General features: G+C 41.4%; 1 protein-coding gene across 2 annotated transcripts in view; it reads right to left on the bottom strand.

The window, feature by feature from the left end:
- Positions 1-24,259, bottom strand: part of cpt1ab (carnitine palmitoyltransferase 1Ab (liver)) — a 156,934-nt gene that overhangs the window by 25,959 nt on the left and 106,716 nt on the right. For both annotated transcript variants that reach the window (XM_039737040.1, XM_039737048.1), the window contains exons 10-11: positions 17,816-18,011; positions 8,367-8,555 (exon numbers count right to left, since the gene is read on the bottom strand). In XM_039737040.1, coding sequence (XP_039592974.1) covers positions 8,367-8,555; positions 17,816-18,011 — 385 coding nt within the window. The remainder of the gene's footprint in view (positions 1-8,366; positions 8,556-17,815; positions 18,012-24,259) is intronic.

Raw genomic sequence — 24,259 nt, 5'->3', positions numbered from 1 at the left:
AAAAGTATTCAATCGCCTTGAAAGTCATCAATCTTTACATTTCCATACACATACTCCTCCAGTATTTTTTATTGACAACCCAACTGTTCTAACAAGTCAAATATTTTGTCAAAAATATATTTCTATAAAATAAAAACTGAAAATATGGTGTTTGTGTAAAATATTCAAACCCACCACATCAATATTTTGTAGGGTCTTGCATGGAAAAGACGCTTGTACCTTCTCAATTGATAGATTTCAGGTAAATGACTTAGGCTTAAAAGACTTGTTAAGCTGGACAGAAGTGAAGTGTATTCTGGGAAAGCTGAAAGGCAATGCAGGACCTTAGAATGCTATGAACACCCAGTCTGTTTGCAGCACACTGAAGCTTTTGATTCCCACTGGAATCAGCAGTGAGCTTGTCTGATAACCTTGCTGTGCTTTGAGAAACTGTAAAAGTGTTAGCTGCTTTGCCAGCGGATGGTAAGTCAGGTTTGGGGCGGGAAGGGGGAGAGAGTTGGCCGATTTTCATTAGAACTCTTTTTCAGTAAAAAGCCTTTTCACACTCCTGGGCTGTTTGTTTTGGTCCAAATCATAGAGTGATTAGTTACTTTGTTTCAACCTCCAGTTTATTCAGTTATGTTTCATACAGGAAACTTTCAAGTGAACCAGAAGTAACAATAAATGAGCAGTGCGTGTGTTGTGTGCTTCTTTCATTGGGTAGAAACATTTTTTACCAGGAATTTAAAAATCACGAAGGGTTCAACAACTGCTTATGTTTGCTCATGGCTGCATTTTCCATAATTATATGGTGTATTCAGTGTTGTCCAAGTTCACACCTCACAAGAACTCGCTCAAAGTTCAGGTCACACACATTAAAATGAATACATTCACGTTCATAGTTCACCATTTCAATTTTGAACTAGTTCATGTCCAGTTCATTTTGTATTTTTCAAGGAGTGAGAATAAATGACCCATGAGTTTACTATTTTCAATTATGCATGCCTTATATTAGGCTATTACAATTGAGTTATACCCAGCAACAAACATGTATAACCATATATGCTAATATCCTCCCAGTCAAAAAAGAAATTAAACAGATGCAAGTAAAATTATAATTTACTGCTCTATTTCCAACCGTGTGACACAAATGGTGACTGTGGAACCAGCGTGTAGGTCAACTGACCTGTTACGCCGTCGGTCAAAATTTGCATCACAGTTGCATGTCCAACGGGGAAAAAGTGGCCTCACGAATTGAAAGTGGAGCTTCACCGCATGCTCATGTCAGCAGGGTTGCAGCTTAAGCACAAGCAGGCAGACACAGACAGTGCCTATTGGATTTTACACCATTTTTTCTAATTATAAATAAATGGCAAAAAATTTGTACTAAACCAGATCCAGAATGTCACCTAAAACTGAACCAGCTCACGTTCAAGTTCTTCACTTGCAAATACATTACAATAAGTTCAACGTTCTTAGAAAAATGAGCTTGTTCAATGAATGCGTCTTTTGAACTAGTTCATGCACAACATCTACCAAACCCTGCTCTATGAGCAAAACACCTGTTATTGAAAAAATGAAAGACTACTTGAAAATTAAGAGCTACCACACATGATATAAAACAGACATGTTTCAAATAGGCGAAAGCACTAAAAGAAAAGCAGGCTCTGCCAAGGGAAAGTGCTTCAGTTTTATGATATCAGGTTGACTTTTATTTAACTGAACGATGGTGCATACTTACTCTCCAGCAGCTGCCATATGGATGTAACCTCGACTGAGTCTATCTCAGATCACATGGCTACTGTCTTAACTCTTAGGAATATTTGTTAATGTTGGAATGCTTGATTAATATTTAGTACATATGTCAAAGTTGTTGTGCCTCACCTCTGTATCCGCATCACGTCCAAAATCACCCCACCTGCCTGCGTCACTTTTGTGGTGTAACATTAAGGGGTTTGATTGTCGGTCTCCCAGGGTACTGCTATTCGTTTCTCGCCACCTCTGTATGTGTTTTGATAGACCCGCACTAGAGATGGGGACTCTGAGGCTGAATCAGATGCTACAAGCTTGCTCTATTGATAATTAATGGTGTGCTTTCTTTACGTGAATTGTGCTACTTTTGTACCTATGAACAAATTTACTTTTACAGTGGGTGCGGAAAGTATTCCGACCCCCTTCAATTTTTCACTCTTCGTTATATTGCAGCCATTTGCTAAAATCATTTAAATTAATTTTTTCCCTTATTAATGTACACACAGCACCCCATATTGACAGACAAAAAAAAGAATTTTTGAAATTGTTGCAGATTTATTAAAAAAGAAAAACTGAAATATCACATGGTCCTAAGTATTCAGACCCTTTGCTCAGTATTTAGTAGAAGCCCCCTTTTGAGCTAATACAGCCATGAGTCTTCTTGGGAAAGATGCAACAGGTTTTTCACACCTGGATTTGGGGATCTTCTGCCATTCCTTCTTGCAGATCCTCTCCAGTTCTGTCAGGTTGGATGGTACACGTTGGTGGACAGCCATTTTTAGGTCTCTCCAGAGATCCTCAGTTGGGTTTAAGTCAGGGCTCTGGCTGGGCCATTCAAGAACAGTCACAGAGTTGTTGTGAAGCCACTCCTTCATTTTTTTTAGCTTAGGGTCATTGTCTTGTTGGAAGGTAAACCTTCGGCCCAGTCTGAGGTCCTTAGCACTCTGGAGAAGGTTTTTGTCCAGGATATCCCTGTACTTGGACGCATTCATCTTTCCCTCGATTGCAACCAGTCGTCCTGTCCCTGCAGCTGAAAAACACCCCCACAGCATGATGCTGCCACTGCCATGTTTCACTGTGGGGTCTGTATTGGACAAGTGATGAGCAGTGCCTGGTTGTCCCCACACATTGAGGAGAGGCAAGACACATGACAGCCCACATGGAGTTTGCTAAAAGACACCTGAATGACTCTGAGATGGTGAGAAATAAGATTCTCTGGTCTGATGAGACCAAGATAGAACTTTTTGGCCTTAATTCTAAGCGGTATGTGTGGAGACAACCAGGCACAGCTCATCACTTGTCCAATACAGTCCCCACAGTGAAGCATGACGGTGGCAGCATCATGCTGTGGGGGTGATTTTAAGCTGCAGACTGGGCAGAAGGTTTACCTTCCAACAAGACAATGACCCGAAGCACACAGCTAAAATAACGAAGGAGTTGCTTCACAACAACGTCTGTGACTGTTCTTGAATGGCCCAGCCAGAGCCCTGAATTAAACCCAATTGAGCATCTCTGGAGAGACCTAAAAATGGCTGTCGTCCAACGTTTACCATCCAACCTGACAGAACTGGAGAGGATCTGCAAGAAGGAATGGCAGAGGATCCCCAAATCCAGGTGTGAAAAACTTGTTGCATCTTTCCCAAGAAGACTCATGGCTGTTTTAGCTCAAAAGGGGGCTTCTACTAAATACTGAGCAAAGGGTCTGAATACTTAGGACCATGTGATATTTCAGTTTTTCTTTTTTAATAAATCTGCAACAATTTCAAAAATTCTTTTTTTTTCTGTCAATATGGGGTGCTGTGTGTACATTAATGAGGAAAAAAATTAATGTAAATGATTTTAGCAAATGGCTGCAATATAACAAAGAGTGAAAAATTGAAGGGGGTCTGAATACTTTCTGTACCCACTGTATCTTTTTAATTTTTTTAACGCTCTATGTTAACCCTTGAATCATTATGCTGCGAACTAGATTCCCTAATTACCAACAGCAGATGTTTACTACCACAGCACACACAATTTCAGTCCCATTTTGGATCACATTCATACCTTAGGTGAACCACTCCAGGGTTCACTGGGAACTGTACCAGGGCGGGCCACCTTATCCAAAGGGTCTCAGTCCAGTTGTTTTGGTCCACACCCAAGTGTGATTGCCATGTTCACATCCATACCTAAGCAAACTAGACTTTCAAGGAAATCGCACTACAGTTAAAAAAAAATTGCACTAAGCAAACAAGGTATGAAAACACCGTAAGAGTCTCAGTTCAGTTTTTAGATTAGTTTTAGTTCAGTTGGTGCTTTGTTGCCAGAATGGAGTGTTTGGTTCAATTTCTACCTTTCTGACACTTTAAGAGGAACCACAGACATTTGAATGGCGTTTGCTATCTGCTTAGTTGCTGGACACTTTCCAAGGAGATTTGTCTCTGGCAAGAAATCTTTCTTTTCACTTTTCGATTAAGGACTGTCAATAACTAAGGTACTGAGCCACCTGAGAACTATCCTCTGGGGCTGAATGAATCCATCCAGGTTGTATAATTCTTGGCATTGGTTATATTTGCAGTTATTGGTTATTATGGAAATAAATATAATTTTGAGTAAAAGCTTAAAACTGAAGGTCTTATTACTATTGTCCATTTCATGTCTCACTGCGGCCCCTTAAGTGCACAAACAATGCTTTGACAATTATTCCTCTACTGGTGGTAAACTGGGCTGAAGTAAAGGAGTTAAAATAAAAAACAGTCACAGTCAGCATGCGGCCTGCCATTAGCAGTCTCTGTAGGTTGACTACACAGAGTGAGTCAGGTAAGAGGTCACAGATAACAGTTACACTGCTGCTTTTGACATTTCTTCCTATCCCCCATTAAGGAGTTATAGTAGTACCTTTGGTGCCAGGCGTATCTCACAGGCCATCTAAGAACACGATAAAACACGTCTCAAAAACAGCAGTAGGTCTGACCCAGCTTTGCACTGCTCAGGGCTGATCTTCTGAAGATCTTTCTGGATGGTGATTGTGCCTCTGGACTGCAGTTTTTAATGACTGACAGATTCTCAATGGGACTGAGATCAGAACTTTGGCTGAGTCATTGTAAGATTTGTTTTTGTTTTAGTTCCACTCCACTGTTACGCTGATCTTGTACTTGGGATCATGATTTCTTACTAAAAGGTGAACCTTCTCCCAAGCCTCAGTTCTGTACAGCTCTCGTTCTGTATTTCCCTCTTTTTCACTCTTTCTATTCTTCCTACCATAATAACAAGAGTCCGAGCGCCAGCATAAGACAATCACCCCCACAGCATTATGTTGTTACCACCATACTTCACTGTAGGGGTGCTGTTTTTTGAGACAATGGGATTTTTAGGGTCTGAACCACAAATAGTGCTCTGAAATTTGACTGAAAGGCTCTATCTTGGTTTCAGTCTGATCACAAAATTTTTCCCACATCCTAGCTGGGCCTTTTCATGCATTGTTGCAAACTCCATACGTACATTTTTATGAATATCCCTGAGTAATGAGCTTTTTCTTTCAGCCTTTCCAAGTAGGCCACTGCTATGGAGAACTCTAGATATTGTGGACTTGCGTATATGTATCTCAGTTTCAGCAACTGACTTATGTAGATCCTTCAAGGTGATAGCTGGATTCTTTGTTGCTTCCCTTACTTACCTACGACCATGTTTTGACAGAGAACCTTCTTTACAAAGTGATGGATCCACCTTTCACTTCCTGATGATGGATCCAATTGTGCTGACTGGGACTTGACATAAAGTGCATTTAACCCTGCTGCATATGAGACTGTATAGTGCCATACTAACACTTGCCCATCATCAAAAGCGCCTACAATGGGCATGCAAGTGTCAGAACTATATCTTGGATCAATGGAAGAAGGTCATCTATTCTGATGAATCCTGTTTTCAGTGAGTGACTGGGGTACATGCGCATCATTAACCTGGAGAAGAGATTGTCCCGTAATGCACTGTGGGAACAAGAAAGGTTGGTGAAGGAAGTGTGATGCTTTGGGCAATGTCCCGCTGGGACACCCTGGGTGTGAGCATTCACATGGACATTAATTTGGCACATAGCATTTACCTAAACATCACTGTAGACCAGATAAGCCTCTTTATGACAACGGTATTCCCTGAAGGAAGTGGCATCCTTCAGCAGGATAATGCACCCTGCCACCCCACAAAAACTGTATAGGAATGTCTTGAGGAGCACAATGAAGATCTCAAGGTGTCCTCCATGGTTCACCGACAAAAGTGCAACAGACATATGAGCCCTGACAAAACCGCAACGGACAAATGAGCGCCGACAAACCCGCTAACTGGTTTTCGACAAATGCGGGCCAACAAAATCGCCACGACAAAATCGCGAGAGAGGCCAAGAGAGTGGGACCCGTACGTGCGCATTATGTACACATTATGTGTTAGGTTATAACTGTTATAACTGCTGATGGCATACCGCAAACAAATAACTCAGTCGAGGGTTGGCATAATGCGTCGTATACAAAGCGGAATTACCAGCATTCAGGCAGCCAGCAAGTCTAAATACACTCAACTATCAAGACGTCTTGCTGCAATTCTTCCTACATGTGCAGGGCGTGATCTTAAGGACTATCTGCGTGCCATGCTGATGACATGCCGCGTCTCATAATATTGATTTCTAAAATAAACATTATTATATATGCTTTAAACTAGTAATTCATATTTAATGAAACTTTCGCAATTTTGTCGGCGCGATTTTGTCGTTGCGATTTTGATGCCGCGTTTTAATCTGCGCTATTTTGTTGCCGCTCATATGTCTATCGCGCAAATGTAGGGTCACAGTCCTCCATATTCTTGAGATCTCAATCCACTTGTGAATCTGTGTGATGTGTTGGAACAGCAAGTTCAATCACAGCTTCTCCACCTTCCAACTTACAGGAGTTAGAAAATCTGTTGGTAACGTCTTGGTGCCCGATACCACAGGGCACCTTTACAGGTATTGTAGAGACCATGCGTAGGTCTACAGGTGGTCAAAATGTTTTGGCTTATCAGTTTGTGCATTTTATTTATATTTTATTGTATAGCATATATACATATAAGGTCATCTCATGATATTTTATGGGGATGCTATTTTAATTTTTGATATTATATTTTATTATTATATATATAATAATTTTAATTTTAACATATATTTTACATATACAAGTTTACCTCATGAAATTTTAAGTTGTTTTTTTTATGTTCAGTGTGGCACTAAAGGCACTTAACCATAAGGTTTCTGGTTTAAATCCTGCCCCTGACTCTAAACTTTAACATGGCCTTTTTATAACTTCACTTTAACTTAATCCTGATACTCTGTATGTTCAATTCATCATAATAACTATTCATGGTGGCTCTAAAATCCGTACTGACCCCTACTCTCTTTTTCTGTTTCTTTTCCGGTTTCTTTGTGGTGGTGGCCTGCGCCACCTCCACCTACTCAAAGCTTCATGATGCTCCAACAATGAAGGATGGATTAAAAGGCAGAAGTCTACGTGACCATCATCATCATCAAGCCCTTCCGTGAGAATCCTAAATCCAAAGAGGACTGTTTCATTTATGTTAGGTAGAATGCCCAGAGGGGACTGGGCGGTCTCATGGTCTGGAATCTCTACAGATTTTATTTTTTCTCCAGCCGTCTGGAGTTTTTTTGTTTTTTCTGTCCCCCCCAGCCATTGAACCTTACTCTTATTCAATGTTAATGTTGATTTATTTTGTTTTTCTTATTGTGTCTTTTATTTTTCTATTCTTTATTATGTAAAGCACTTTGAGCTACTGTTTGTATGAAAATGTGCTATAGAAATAAATGTTGTTGTTGTTGTTGTAAACTGACATGAACATTCATCCTCTAAATCACCTTGGATAAGGGTGTCAGCCAAATGACAAATAGCAGATACTTTTATGAACCAATTTATTCAATTACAGGGAGGCCTATTTTGGCAGGATCAAGTACTAGGCAGTAATTAGCCTTGGACGACATTACTGATCATCAAATCTCACTCATAAAAAGCTAGCGTAGAGTCTCAATTGGCCTAATATGCACGATTTTAGGATTTGGAAGAAAACCCATGTGGACATTTTGATAACATGCAAACTCCACACAAACTTCACTTGGCTTTGACCCCTCATCTCCATAGCAGCAGTGCTAACGTAATCTGGGATCTCGCTCTGCAGTGCAGTGGTACAGCATTACTCAGTCAGTTGCAAAACTGAGAGTATTAGATTATAAAAATGCTCCATCGTGTTATTCAATTGAGTAAAAAAAGGAGACTTCCATCTGTGGCTTCCGTGTGTGCAACACCAGGCTGATTCTCTCCCAACCCCACATTACTACACTCCATCTGCCAACAAAGCAAATCAAGATAATGGCACCATTATCTCAGTTCTGGAATTTGCTATATGGTGCTGTGCCTAAGACCTTTGGGTTACAAATAAGTATACATTCATTTTATTGAATAAGGAAGGACACCGTGCCCTGCAGATGGGACGTCAAGCTGGCTCTGTTCCAGCTCAGCACTCCTACACGCACCTGAACCACTTCATTTACCTAAGCTGCCTTTGCTCATGAAGCACAGTGCAGAGGAATAAGAACTGTTGTTTGTGTTTTACAAAAGAGGGCATACCTGTCATGACATTTCCCATGAAGCAACGACTTGGCATACTGATCCAGGGAAGTGACGGGGTCTTCCTTATTGTAGCCTTGCTCTGTGTCATCAAGGGTCATGAAGAACGCGGCCTTTTCCACTGCGTCTAGAGACTGCTTGTTCTTTCCTTTGCAGAAATACTGCTGACGTGCGTTGGCCCAAGGGACTCTAAAGAATAGGGAGAATGAAGAGTTGCAGTTTTTAAGTTAGTTTCACTATCACAGACAGTATATATATATATACGATATATAAATAAATAACCAGATTCCTCACAATCAGCTTTACTCAAAGATGTCATCTTTATGCTCAAATAGTACAGAAGTCTAACACACAATACCATATTAACTATTAAAAATCAGAATGTCACATCAAACCCACTCATGGTGGTCTGATGATTTTGAATGTTTTGATGTAACTCCTACATTAATTATGAAATATATTCCACCTCCTTGGACGTAATTCCATTTTATAGTTATATAACATTGAATCACGGTGGATTTAGTTTGGCTTTTTTGACACAAATCAACAGAAAAAGGTTATTTAATGTCTAAGTGAAAACAGACCCTCTACCAAGTGGTCTAAATTAATTACTGTATATGCTCACGTATAAGTCGGGTCTTGAAGCCCGATAAATCGATCATAAAATCAAAACCCTTATATGCCTGTTCAAAAATGTGACACTTAATTTTTTTTTTTTACATCTTCTTGCCTCCTCCAATCTCGCATCAGTTTCTCAGATGTATTGAATTTTGTTGCAGCAGTGCAGCTACCAATTTCTTTGGCCACTTCAATGACCTTTAATTTAAAACCAGCTTCATATTTTCTTCTGGTCAAACGCTCCATCATAGATAAGGGATGCTCTTACGATAAAGATGTATGAGGGTGTGGGATACAAAAAACACACATCAGTTCAAATGTTGCTTCAGAATAGTTTGGGTATTACTGTGTGGTCACGTAGGCACAATAGAGAGAGAGAGAGAGGGGTTAGGAGGACGCACTGATACAGCGCATTGACGCACCTACATAGAAAAAAAGGCTGTGTACTCTGTGGTTAATCTCTCAGGTGGGCGTTAGCATATCGTAACCTCTTGGACCAATAGCGTGAGATTTTCACAGTCGACTTATATGACCGACATTATAAAATACAGTGGAACCTCTGGTCACGACCATAATTCGTTCCAAAACTCTGGTCGTAAACCGAGTTGGTCGTGAACCAAAGTAATTTCCTCCATAGGATTGTATGTAAATACAATTAATCCATTCCAGACTGTACGAACTGTATGTAAATATATATTTTTTAAAGATTAAGCACAAATATAGTTAATTACACCATAGAATGCACAGTGTAATAGTAAACTAATGTAAAAACATTGAATAGACAAAACACCCAGGCTCCCTGCTCAGCTGCAGGAGAAGGCTCGCTCTCTCTCTCAGCAGCACGCACTCGCTCGCTCGCTCTCTCTCTCTCTCTCTCACGTCCAGCCAGGCAGGCACGTCTGACCGAGAACAATGCAACACGTGCGGAAATCATCGGCGCGCACAAACCGAAAGGGAAACTGGCTTGGTCGTATACCAAGTGTGTGGACGTGAACCGAGGCAAAAAGTCTGGCGAACTTTTTGGTCATGAACCGAGTTGTACGTGTACCGAGACGTTCGTGAACCGAGGTTCCACTGTACCAGAAATTAAACGGCAAAATCAAGTCCTGAATTATCCATGGGAGAACTTATCCACGAGTATATATGGTACAATGATAAAGCACACAATAATTGATCACATACAAACACCTCTAGAAATATTGTCAACCATTAAAAAAGTCAACAAAAGCATTAACATAATATAGATAATGCATACAATGATTCTAATATTTTTAAAATGTTTGGAGAAATTGTTGACTATTTAATAAAAACAATTCCTGCAAAAGTGTTGTATTATCTTTGGAATAGTTTACCTTGTCAAAAAAGTATGTGGCAAAATTATCGGCACCCTTGAAGAATACTTTAAATAAGACCAAATAAATTTGCATCTTTGGGTAAAAAGTGCTTCTTGATGTTGCTTTTAGTATCTAAAGAACTTTTGGTGTCTGGGAACTTTGTCTATGGCCATTTCCTGTTTCACTGGGGTATAAATATGGAGTAACACATGACTCAAATGAGAAAAAAACAAAGTTGTTGAGCTGCATATATTGAGGAATAGCTATAACAAAATAGGGATTCAATTGAAATTACCGTTAAGTAAAATCAGGGCCATAATGAAGAAGTCTGAAAAGCATGGAAATGTTGAAAATTTAACAGGAAGGGGACACATCTGCATATTGCCCCCACACACAGTGCGGAGGATGCTAACAGAGGCAACGAGGACCCCAAAGATCACAGTTTCAAAACTGCAGTTGAATCTTGGAGATTCACTGTTTCAAAGTCAACTATGAGACGACGCCTCCATGACCAGAAGCTTTATGGACAAGTTGGCATGAAAGAACCCTCTCCTGAGTCCAAGACTCACACTGGAGATACAACTGGAATTGTGTGGTGTGGTCAGATGAGACAAAAATTGAGGTTTTTGGCCACACACACCATCGAAAAAAGGGAACCGCATAAAAAGCAGGGTACCTCATATCCACAGTAAAATATGATGGTGGCTCTTTGATGCACTGGGGCTGTTTTGCTGCCATTTATCCACGGGCTTTTGTTCAGGTCAGTGGTATAATAATTCAATTAAATACCAGAACATTTTAGCTTAAAATCTTGGTTGACTCTGCGGGAAGGCTGAAACTGGGCCATGGTTGGGTCTTCCAACAAGACAATAATCCGAAGCACACTTCAAAATCAACAGATTTGCAGAAACACAGATTCAAGGTTTTGCAATGGCCCTCTCAGTCTCCAGATTAGAACCCAATTAAAAATGTGTGGTCTGAATTGAAGAGAGTAGTTCACAAGAGAAAACCCAAGAATCTCCATAAGTTGGAAATGTTTTGTATGGAAGAGTGGTCCAAGATCATTCAACAAGCAATCTCCAGACTACAGAATATCATTCTCATCAGGAAAGGCTCCACCAAATACTGAAATTAGAGGATGCCAGTATTTTTGAAATTTGCCTTTTTACTAAAGAAAAACTAAAATTTTGTTCCAAAAGTCTGTTTGACAATAAAAGCATTAGGCTTACCCAATTATTTAATCACATATGTATCACTCATTGCGAGTGTGGTCTATTTTATATATTATATTATTTCTGGATTGACTGTAAGTATTCACCCATTTTGCATCAGATGTCCCAGAATTAGTTCTATGGAGGTCATCTGTCTGGGGCTACACCCAGTTGTGGAAGGGGCAGCTTGTGGTGAAAGTCAGTATGGTGGGCTAACCTACAAAACGAGGACAAAAAAAGTACTCCAAGCATAAGATCTGTTCTCATCTTGACATTAAAGAGTCTGTTTCTGCTGATCATTATCAAAAAAGCCAAATTAAATCCACTGTGATTCAATGCTGTATAAAAATAAAATGTGAAAACTTCCAAAGGGGTTGCATTTCAGATTTCCCAATTGACAGTTTAGCCATTAACAGTTTTCAGAAATTTAGCCATTATAAAAACACACCCTCAGAATTAGTTCTGTGGTCGGGGTGGACTTTCCTTATCTACAAGAACACCAAGCTAAAACTCTTTCTTGAAACTCCTGGTGTCCCTACATCCCTAAGCTTTCAGTACTCCACAAGGGGGTCAAGTCTACAAGGAAGCTCCTCCGCGGACCATTCCCCCTTAAGCAGTGGTTCTCAAAGTGTTTTGGACAGAGGACCACTTTTTGAAAGTCAAAGATATTGAGGACTACCGATATCCAACAATCACTCATTACCATAAATTGTGTGTCACAATGATCACATTCATTTTTATATAGATACCCAAATACTGTAAACACCCAAGGTGCAAAGAAGAAGAGTTGGCACCCTGACTCAAATAGTGAGTTAGAAGGCCTGCACAAGGCTGTTTACTGTAAAGCACCTCCTAAATTTAAACACATCTACTACTTTTCTTGTTATGCATTTGGAAAGTGCCCTAAGAAAGACAACAAAACCCAGCGCCAACAAAACATGTTAAACTGGCACTGCTCCTCACTCTCTTTCTATGTTGCAAACTAATTCTCGCACTGCCACTCTGTCGGCTACAATGCTGGATTCTTTTTGTTAGTTTTACCTACGGGTTTCTGCCTTCCACCTGGTGTCTTCTCTCAGGTCTGGATGGCATTCGCTGTCCCTGTTTGAATCTCCTACCTACCAGGTGCTCGAGCCTGCCCACCATTACAAGCCTGACATTCAAACCTTGTTGGGTTTCGGTTTCAAATTCCTACATGTTCCATAACAAAGCCATGAAGATGGTGTTACAGCAGAAAGGCTTAGAACATGAATGTATCAGAAGAAGAACACGTCAGTGTCTATGTAAAACTAAGGGAACACTTTGGCTACTTCGGAGGTTAAGGTGGACGTCAATGTGGATTTAAAAAGACAGAGCCCCATTTAGTGAAGAAGTTAGATTGGATAGAACAGAATGTGATGCCCCAGGTGCCTCCAGCCTTGGGGTCCTTCTGTGTCATGGGGCATCAGAAAGTGGTGGCAGCAGTGGGGTAGACTAGTGACAAAGAGGAACGAAGACAGATGGACAACAAGTGAATTTTGTGGCTGATAGAAAAGGAGCCCACATACCCCTGGCCTGGATGGGCTGAGAGGAATGGACATTTGATGGATTGGTTATTTATTGTTTTAACAGTGTTTTAAAAAGTCCTTATTCTTTAAATGCCCTGTGTTTTAAAAGAAGGCTTAGGTGTCGTTTATTGAGGGTTTTACTTGACTTTAGTGTATGTGAACAAGGTCCATGCCACAGATCCCAAATTTGTACGGTTTGGTCTGACTGTGCATCCCTCCAGTTCAAAATGCCAACTAGTGGGGAGTCATGTGTGAAGCAGCGTCTCATGGGTCAGTGGCAGTGCCAAGGCTTTAGAAACAGTGTGGCTCAGGCTTTGTGGGTATAGGTGTACACCGGAGTCTGATTGCATGTTCATGCGTAAGCACAATCTGCCCAGCCATTCCTCGTTGACACTCTGGGGGTCATTAAGGAAACCACCTACATCACTAGGATAATAAGAGTCTGAGTTGAAAAGAAAGGTAGAAAAAGGAAGAGAAAGAAAAGATCGAGAATGAGAGGAGGTAAAAATCAAGAGAGAGATGAAGAAAGAGTGAGTGGCAGCAACAAGTGATTGATCCAATGAGGGGAAACGGTGGCAAGAAGATCGGGATACCCTGTGGTTAGTGAGATGAACGGCACTCAAGTGAGAGCGTTGTTCCTGTTGAGCATTAAGAGGAACAGGAGCAGCCAACTGGTCCCTGGGTCGTCCTAAGTATCTATATACAATATATAATTCACTAAGGCAAGACAACCATGGAAAGCACGCCGGAAGGGGTGTGGATTCACTGAGCCGCCGACAAGTAAGACACCTATGGCGCACGCAGGAAGGAGCCACGTCGGAGGTGAATCACCATATGCAGCGTGTAAAACGGTTTGCGAGGGGTATCCCATGGGAGCCTTAAAACAATCCTTTACAACTGAGGATAAAACACAATGAAGTAAGCAGTCTTTAAAAAACGAGTTTTCGGTTACGACGCACGACCGCGTGCACCATAGCAAACTGTTTTACACGCTACATACAGCAATTTGCATCCGCAACAAACGTGCGTCTTCTTAGATGCTCCTTCCTGCAGGAACACGGAAAGTCTACGTGAGTCACAGGTGTATCTGGACTGTGCAAAGATGACAACAACTCAAGTGACGAGTTGGAGGTGGGCACATGAGCGATGGCAGTCTGTCAGTTTTCAGTCACGGACGATTGTATGTTGGTTCGTTCTGTGCATTGTTACAATGTTGCTTTTCTTGCTGATTTATTACATTACCAATTTTTCAAATGTTAATTTTCTCCCTGTGCTTAAAAACCATTAATAAACCGGCCTGATTATGCGGCGTATGGTACGCCGCGGGTTGGCTAGTTCTAAAGAATGGTGGTGGAGCCAGGCTTGGTTGGTACCTATGTATGCTGAAGCAAGGGTGGTGGGGATGAGAACTGAGATTGGTTGACCGCATTGGCATCTGAGCCTGCTGAGAAGACCAGAATGGTGAGTAGGGGAGAAAAGGTAGAGGGAGAGAGAGATGTGCTGAGGCTCAAGAGGAGGAAAATTAAGCAGAGTCTGACTCTGATTTTATTCTTGAATTTAATGGGTTTTTTTTATCTTTTATTGATGTGTTTTACATTGCACTTTTTAAACACATTTGGACTTTTTATTTTTGTGAATAAATGCAGTCTACACTTTGCACCATACATTGTTGTTTGTGTTCATCTTGGTTCATGACTATTGATGACCTGGGAAAAGAAAGATGACAAGTCCGCAGGTACCCAGGGCATCACAGAGAGACTGTGAGCTTGAAGAAATGTCGAGTGATGTAGAAGTAAAAAGAAGGTCTGTTCTGTAAGAAAGTCAGACAGAGTGCTCAAAGTCTTTGAGCCGTTTCATGTGGCCTTATCAGTAAGAAAGCTTTTGTATAAAAGATGACTAGATCAGCCCGTGGAGCACCTGGTTCATGTTCATGGACCGCACTTTGAGAACCACTGCCCTAAAGGGACAAATGAATGCAGCTGTTGGGAGAGCACTGGTGTCTCCTTCTAATATTCCCTAACATGACCTTTAAATTGCCAACTTTTTGCCATCTTCCCCGGCACAGGACACTATGCTGCCACCTCACTGTAGGGCATCTTATCAGTTCTGTAGTTAGTAAGCCTGCGAAATTCAATTTAAAATCGGAAGGGCAGCAGATACTAAAGAGGCAGCACAAATATTTCAAAAATATAACCTTCAGAACTGGGCAAACATTTGGGGAATGCAGTACAAGGTAGAAAAGTGCAAAGTGCTACATGTGGACAACAAGAACATTGATTATAAATACAAGATGGGAAGCAATGTCTTAAAGAAAGCACGCTCTGAAAAGGACTTAGGGATTTGCATTGATACCATATTCACATTGTCCATGCAATGTTCAGAAGAAATTAAACAGGCAATTAAAATGTTAGGTTATATCATTAAAAATGTCATATAAATTGAAGGACAATACAATGTGCTAGCGAGACCACATCAGGAGACCTGTGTGAAGTTCTGGTCACCAGTCCACAAGAAAGACAGAGCTGTGGAGGAGAATGCAATCAGGTGCATCCCAGCACTTTAAGGGCATGTCCTGCTGTGACAAGCTCAGAGAATAAAACTTAAATCCAGATGAACTTCGATTAAATGGGGATTCACCTACTCAAGGATACGAATGGAATTCAAAGGGAACTGCAGGTCTTTACTCAAAGAGTCGTGGAAATCTGAAAGAAACTAATTAAAGCAGAAACATTGACAGCATATAAGAAGTTCCTGGATGATATACCGAGACAGCTTGGCTATTAGTTAAACAGACAAGCTTGATGGACTGACGTGTCCTCCCTGGCCATCGGACCTTACTTTTATTCTATGTTAATTAGTGTTCTCTGATTTTAATTTTTATTTTTGTCTTTTTTCTCTTTGAGTTACATTATTTGTATGAAAATGTGCTATAGAAATAAATGTTGTTGTTGTCGTCAGATTTCTAACATTCGTACAGTATATGACTTTTCACTCTTTCCAGTCACTCTTACAGCCTCCTGGGTTACGATTCTCTATTAGCCTGCAGGAATATCTACTTCCTGTGCAGTGATGTCTTTGTGTGTTGGGACCCCTTAAATTCTTAGTGGCCTCCTGCTTCCACACTGACATGCCGAGTGGCTCTCTCTGGTAGTGTATGTATCATTTTTTTCTTCTGAAGGTTTGTCACTATGTGCATTTTTTGTGGTGTCTGAGCCACCAGCACCTTCTTGTCTTCCAGACACCCATTCCCATTACATTTCAAAGTAACATCAATTTTTAAAAAGAAGCAATATAATAGCAGGCCTGTGTAAGAGCAGCAAATACACGGGACAGAAATGTCTGTGTTAATTGAACCTATTAAGCACATCTCAGGTAAGCCGGTGGCAGCAGATGTCAGAAATCCGAACATCAACATCATAGCCAACATTATAGTCAACTACCTGCACTTCAGAACAGGTCATCCACCTGGAGCTAAGCGAAGCAAATTTGGGCTTGGCCAGTACTTGGATAACAAACCACCTTTCTAAAACTTGGGCTGCTGCTGGAAGAGGTGTGGATGAGGACAACAGGGGGCACGTACGCTGTGGTCTGTGTGTGGATCCCAATGCAGAGTAGAATGATGGGGGACACTTTGCTGTAAGACTAAGGCCATCTTTCAGATGAAATGTAAAACTGAGTTCCTAACTCTCTGTGATCATAAAAAGTTCCTGAGTATTCTTTGAGTAGCGTGTACCCCAATTTTCTGGCTAAACTGCCCACCATGACCTTGCCCATTCTGGCCCCCTAATCATCCCCAGTCTGTAACTGGCTAACTTCTCTCACCCCACCTAACAGCTCATGTGTGCTGTGCATACTGGAGAACGAATGGCTGCTATCACATCATCTAGATGAATGCTGCACATCAATGGTGGTTGAAGTGGTTCTCCTATTGTCTTTGAGTAAAATAGAAAAAGCACTATATCAATGTAACTATCATCATTTTCATGGTGAAGGTGCCAGTAACAACATGCTGAGCTGCTCTGACCAGGCCTTACCATTTTCATCTACTTCCTCTAGCCCTTCTTGGGCATACCTAGATGCCTTTCAAAGCATTTCATTCCCACTGCATGTTGTGTTGCTGGCCCTTGGTCCTTCTCCTAGTAAGCCTTTACACGTCTTAACACAAAAACAAGAATCTTATATTGGAAAAGGGAAAGAGCTCAAATGGGAGAGGATACAGTAGTCCCTACAGCCCTGTAGGAGCAGAGTCTGAAATCCTTGCTGGTGGGCATCAGTTCCAAAGTCATAGAATATTCAACAAATTTAGAAGAGAACAGTCATTCGGTCCAAGAAAGCTGAAGTCCTATTCTCCACCACACTACCTGGTAATTTAACCCATGTCTCTATGGTTCTCTGTGTAAATAAAAAGTTTCTAACGCTTGTGCAAAATCAGCCCGTAACATGTTTCTAACTGTGTCCCCGTGTTCTTGAGGGATCCATGGAACTAATTCCCTTCATGATTTTAGACGCTGAAATCATGTCACCTCTTAATTTTCATTTGCTTAAACTGAAAAGGCTCAGCTCCCTCAATCCGTTCTCAGCTCACACCTCTCAGTTGTTCTTCTCTGGATTGTTTCAAGTACTGCTACATCTTTTTCGTTGCCCAGAGATCAAAACTGAACACGGTACTCCAGGTGGGGACTCACCAGTGTGTTATAAAGCTTAAGCACATAAACATGTACTATGGAGGTCATATTTACCTGTCTCCTGCAGTCAGCGCTGCCAGTTTCAATTCCCCAGGCTGAGGCTCGGAGTTGTCATCCAGTATTCTCTGCATCTGCAGCTCGATGTCTCGGGGTTTGAGCAGCCTCCCGTCATGGTACATCCAGACTTTAAAGTAGCGTCCCTTGTGGTAAACCACAATGTGTTTGCTGTCTCTCATATGCTGAATGACATCTGCGTTTATGCCATTTTAAGCACGAAACAAAAAAAAAAAACAAAGATGGGATTGAGTGGAACTACGTCATGGAAGAACAAACAAGCCACTCTGCATACAAGAAGCCTGAGACAATGCATTACCGTCGGAATGTGGTGTGTGGCATTTTAGAATAAGCGTATGGATATTCAAAAAAGGGAAATGGGAATTATGAAATTTCACAAAAACTCGTTTCTAAAGAAATGCTCCTTCTTAGACAATTTTACGCTGCAGTACTCAAGAGAGAAGTGCCTTCTTAATCCAAAAAGCGGGTCAAATTCCCTTCAGCTCATCTAAAACTGAAGCTTGAATATTAAATGTTTTTCTAGAAGCTAATGCTCTAATAAAATGTAGCACTTCCATCAAAACTACATCCCTCACCATTATGGTCCATCCTAGCCTGGGAGTAGCCATCTTCATTTCCCCTGAGCATGGGAATTCTCTAACAGGACCCGCATCCAATATGTCACCAGCTAGCTGCTGTCACACATGTGTGATTGGGAGGTAGCTGAAGGGTCTGAATAACAGTAGTACCATGCCAGACCAGGGAGTGGCGAGCTGCACTGACTCACTCTCTCAATCCTCTGCCAACCATCCACGGGAAATCCCGCTAGGTCCCGGCGCCATTAATGAACATAATTTCCAGCACCGGTACCATTGATGACGTCACTTCTGGTTGTGGTGCCGATGGCGTCACTTCCTGTCCCGGCCTTTAAAGCCAACAACATATTTTCACTCTTAAATCAGTTATGTTTTGGACTCCAACCTGTGGACAACTCAACCAAAACTACCAATTTGCAGTCAGGGCACAATACACGGGTGGCTGCCCCAAACCTTTTTAATGTCTGTCGACTGCTATTGTGACACTACCTACGATAACTTCTTTACTGCTCTCACCTCTACTGAGCTTTCTCAGCTAATTTCACTGATCTGCAAATGAAACTTCATTCATTCTGCTCATTTACTGTTTGTGATCCAAACAGACAGCCAGCAGGGAGCCTATCCCTGTAACACTGGACAAGATGGCGGACCATCCTTTGCATGTACTCGCTTACTAACGGAGAGTTTAAAGCAGGGACATTTCTAGGCTACCTGTTTGCCCCTCTTTTCTCTGTGTAGGTTGAGGCCCTGCACAAGTCGCTTAGCTTGCTAGTGCCAAGAATCAGTCCTGGTGCACAGGCTTTCATTAATCTAACCTGCACATCTTTGGGACATGGAGAGGGCTACCTGGAGAAAACTCACATGGACAGAGGATCAAAGTTTGGACCCAATATCCTGCAATAGTGAGGGAGTAGTGCTAATGTACTATGTCTAAAATAACCAAAATAAATGGTCAAAAGTTTAAAAATTCTCTCTGTGTAGTCCCTCATTGTATTTTACATGCCACAGATAATCTCCATAAAGTAGGTTTTACTTTAGTTTGGATGTCCAATTTAAGCACTAGAGAATAAATGAGCCATTGTGAAATTTCTTAATCACCAATTCACCAAATCACTAACATTTACAGTGCAACCTTTTTTCTTATTATAGTGCTCACTAAATCCAAATTTTTCCTAGAGTACTGTAACTCAATTTGTATTTGAAATAGCACCTTGTCACTAGGAACATTACAAAGCATGCACGAGTAGATAATGTGGCATTCTCAAACCGTTTAAGTCAATTCCAAGTCGTGGTGGAGACCAGACCTTATCACAGTAGCAGTGGTATCAAGACAGACACCAACTCTGCACAGGACATCACAAATGCCCACTCATGCAAACTGTGAATTTGGATTTGCCAATTAACCCAACATAGACATCTTTGGAGGGGGGATCCCGAGTATTTGGAGGAAACCCCCAACAAAGACACGGTGAGAATGTGCAGACTCCACACACACAGCAACTGGTGTAAGATTCAAGTGCAGGACACTGCATTCATGAAGCAGCTGTGCCAGCCATTATGCCACCATTCTGCCCACTGCAAGGGCACAATTTAGAAATTTCAAATATGGGTTAAACATTGTTCATAAAAAAAAGGTTGCACTGTTTCACAGGACACTGATAACAGAAAAAAAAAAAAAGAAAAGATGGTTGGCCAGGCTAGAAATTGACTGTTTCATGTTCAGGTTATTTGCAAATATGAATGCTTGATTTTCTTTTAGTCAAACGCACTTTTTATGTTAAAATAGTCTAAAATCTTTAATGAAATGGTTTAGTGTAATAGTGCCTGTTTGTAATTATTTTCTGCTCTGACATGAAACAAAGTTTCCACCAAACAGAGTAAAAATTAAAAATAAAAGGGAACTTCACATATATGACACTCTTCCTCAGAGCTCTGATCCAGAAAGGGCCTGTTCACAACCAGTTAGCTTTGTTTAATGTAAAATAAACATCTAGCCATCCATTATCCAACCCGCTATATCCTAACTACAGGGTCACGGGGGTCTGCTGGAGCCAATCCCAGCCAACAGGAAACAAACCCCGGGCAGGGCGCCAGCCCACCGCAGGACGCACACACACACACACACCAAGCACACACTAGGGCCAATTTAGGATCGCCAATCCACCTAACCTGCATGTCTTGGGACTGTGGGAGGAAACCGGAGCACCCGGAGAAAACCCACGCAGACACGGGGAGAAACATGCAAACTCCACGCAGGGAGGAACCGGGAAGTGAACCCGGGTCTCCTAACCGCGAGGCAGCAGCGCTACCCACTGTGCCACCGTGCCGCCCATAAAATAAACATCTAAATTTAAATTTATTTTACTCATTTTCATATCTAAGCGTGAGAAGGAATCAGAGGTTTAAATACGGGTTTCTCGAGCTGTAGGCTGCAGACTAATTCTAAAAGCCAAAGATCCCAGGGTATAACACTCTAAGTACAATGTCAGTATCTCTAAATGGGACAGCAAGCCTCTCAGAAGATTATGGCTTCTTACCAACTTACCTTTCATTCTTTTCCCACCAAACCCTACTATAACTCATTGCCATAAGCCACTCCAGAAGTAAACTCCTGTGCAGCTAAAAAGCTGAGACTACAACATTTGGAAAGTTTCAGGAAGGCCCAAGTAGCTTGGAAAGCTAAAAGAAACCTGATAGACTGAATAAAGGCGGTTTAAAAAGTAACGAGACCCCCTTCACCTTCTGCAGACTTTACTGTGTTGCAGATTTAAGTTTAAATGGATACATTTGCTGTTTTCGCTCATCAGTCTAAACTCAATAACCCATAATGACAAAGTGAAAACATGTTTTCAGAAAGATCTGCAAGTTTATTAAAAATCAAAAACTAAAATCTCTCATTTATGTAAGTACTTAAGACACTTCGCTGTTGCAGCAGCACTCCAAATTGTGCTCAGGTTCATCCCGTTTGCTTTAATGATCCTTGATTGGAGTCCACCTGTGGCAAAATGAACTGACTGGGCATTATTTAGAAAGGTCGCACAATTCACACTGCATGTCAGGACAAAAACCAAGCCAGTAAGTCCAAGGAACTCTCTGTAATGAAATGACGGTGAGGCAAAAGCATTTGTAAAGCTTTGAGTGTTCCCAGAAGCACAGTGGGCTCAGTGCTTGTGAAATGGAAGAGGTCTGTAACCATCAGGACTCTTTCTAGAGATGGCCATCTGGCCCAAACTGAGTAACCAGGCATGAGGGGCCTTGAACAGGGAGGTGAACAAGAACCCAATGATCACTCTAATAGAGCTTCACAAATCCTCTGCTGAGATGGGAAAACCAACCATCTCAGCTGCACTCCATTAATCAGGCACTTATGGTAAGAGTGGCTGGAAAGAAGCCAATCTTGAATAAAAGGTACACATCAGTTTAAAAGAGAGCATGAGGAGAAAGATTCGGAGAACTCCAAGCACTATGTCTGGTGAAGACCAGGCACAGCTCATCACCTGCCTAACACAATCCCTACGGTGAAGCATGGTGGTGGCAGCATCACGCCATTGAGGTGATTCTCTGTGGCAGGGACAGGGAGACTGGTCAGAATTGAGGGAAGGATGAATTTAGCCACTTACAGAGAGGTCATTGAGCAAAATCTGCTCCAGAGTGCACACAACCTTTGACTGGAGTGAGGGTTCACCTTTCAGCACAACAATGACGTGACGCCTACAGCCAAGACAATGCTGGAGTTGCTTAAGTGCAAGTCTTTGAGTGTTCTTGAGTAGCCCACACGTAAACTTCATAGAACATCTGCGGACACACCTGAAGATGGCAGTTTACGGATGTTTCCCTTCCAATCTAGAGGATCTACCAGGAAGAAGGAGGTGAACTGCCCAAATTCAGGTATGCAAAGCTTTTACAGACTTACTCAAGAAGACTCAAAGCTGAAATTGTTGTCATTGGGGCTTCTACAAAGCACTGAATTAAGGGTCTGAAAACTGACTGATATGACTGATAGGTTTCAGTTTTTGATTTTTTTAAAAATGGCAAACGTTTCTGAAAACATGTTTTCACTTTGTTATTTATTATGGGCTACAGAGTATAGATTGATGGGCAACAATTGCCAAATTTATGCATTTACAATTAAATCAATTAAGTGCTCAGAAATGGAAGGGGTCTAAATACTTCTTGAATCCACCATACATGTGCTGGTCATAAAATTAGAATATCATGACAAAGTTGATTTATTTCAGTAATTCCATTCAAAAAGTGAAACTTGCATATTAGATTCATTCATTACACACAGACTGATGTATTTCAAATGTTTATTTCTTTTAATTTTGATGATTATAACTGACAACTAATGAAAGTCCCAAATTCAGTATCTTGGAAAATTAGAATATTGTGAAAAGGTTCAATATTGAAGACACCTGGTGCCACACTCTAATCAGCTAATTAACTCAAAACACCTGCAAAAGCCTTTAAATGGTCTCTCAGTCGAGTTCTGTAGGCTACACAATCATGGGGAAGACTGCTGACTTGACAGTTGTCCAAAAGACGACCATTGACACCTTGCACAAGGAGGGCAAGACACAAAAGGTCATTGCTAAAGAGGCTGGCTGTTCACAGAGCTCTGTGTCCAAGCACATTAATAGAGAGGTGAAGGGAAGGACAAGATGTGGTAGAAAAAAGTGTACAAGCAATAGGGATAACCGCACCCTGGAGAGGATTGTGAAACAAAACTGTGGGGGAGATTCACAAAGAGTGGACTGCAGCTGGAGTCAGTGCTTCAAGAACCACCACACACAGACGTATGCAAGACATGGGTTTCAGCTGTCACATTCCTTGTGTCAAGCCACTCTTGAACAAGAGACAGCATCAGAAGCATCTCGCCTGGGCTAAAGACAAAAAGGACTGGACTGCTGCTGAGTGGTCCAAAGTTATGTTCTCTGATGAAAGTAAATTTTGCATTTCCTTTGGAAATCAAGGTCCCAGAGTCTGGAGGAAGAGAGGAGAGGCACAGAATCCACGTTGCTTGAGGTCCAGTGTAAAGTTTCCACAGTCAGTGATGGTTTGGGGTGCCATGTCATCTGCTGGTGTTGGTCCATTGTGTTTTCTGAGGTCCAAGGTCAACGCAGCCGTCTACCAGGAAGTTTTAGAGCACTTCATGCTTCCTGCTGCTGACAAACTTTATGGAGATGCAGATTTCATTTTCCAACAGGACCTGGCACCTGCACAAAGTGCCAAAACTACCAGTACCTGGTTTAAGGACCATGGTATCCCTGTTCTTGATTGGCCAGCAAACTCGCCTGACCTTAACCCCATAGAAAATCTATTGTGAAGAGGAAGATACGATACACCAGACCCAACAATTCAGAAGAGCTGAAGGCTACTATCAGAGCAACATGGGCTCTCATAACACCTGAGCAGTGCCACAGACTGATCGACTCCATGCCACACCACATTGCTGCAGTAATCCAGGCCAAAGGAGCCCCAACTAAATATTGAGTGCTGTACATGCTCATACTTTTCATGTTCATACCTTTCAGTTGGCCAACATTTCTAAAAATCCTTTTTTGCATTGGTCTTAATTGATATTCTAATTTTCCAAGATACTGAATTTGGGACTTTCATTAGTTGTCAGTTATAATCATCAAAATTAAAAGAAATAAACATTTGAAATACATCAGTCTGTGTGTAATGAATGAATCTAATATACAAGTTTCACTTTTGGAATGGAATTACTGAAATAAATCAACTTTGTCATGATATTCTAATTTTATGACCAGCACCTGTACTTGTCATTTTCTGCTGTGACCACATACTGAAGTAGTTCCACCTCTGTGGTGTTGTTTCTCCCATC

Source organism: Polypterus senegalus, chromosome 1, assembly GCF_016835505.1.
Source record: "Polypterus senegalus isolate Bchr_013 chromosome 1, ASM1683550v1, whole genome shotgun sequence".
Classification (NCBI taxonomy): domain Eukaryota; kingdom Metazoa; phylum Chordata; class Cladistia; order Polypteriformes; family Polypteridae; genus Polypterus; species Polypterus senegalus.
The sequence above is the reverse complement of the archived record's forward strand: the minus strand, read 5'-3'. Positions and strand labels throughout refer to the sequence as shown.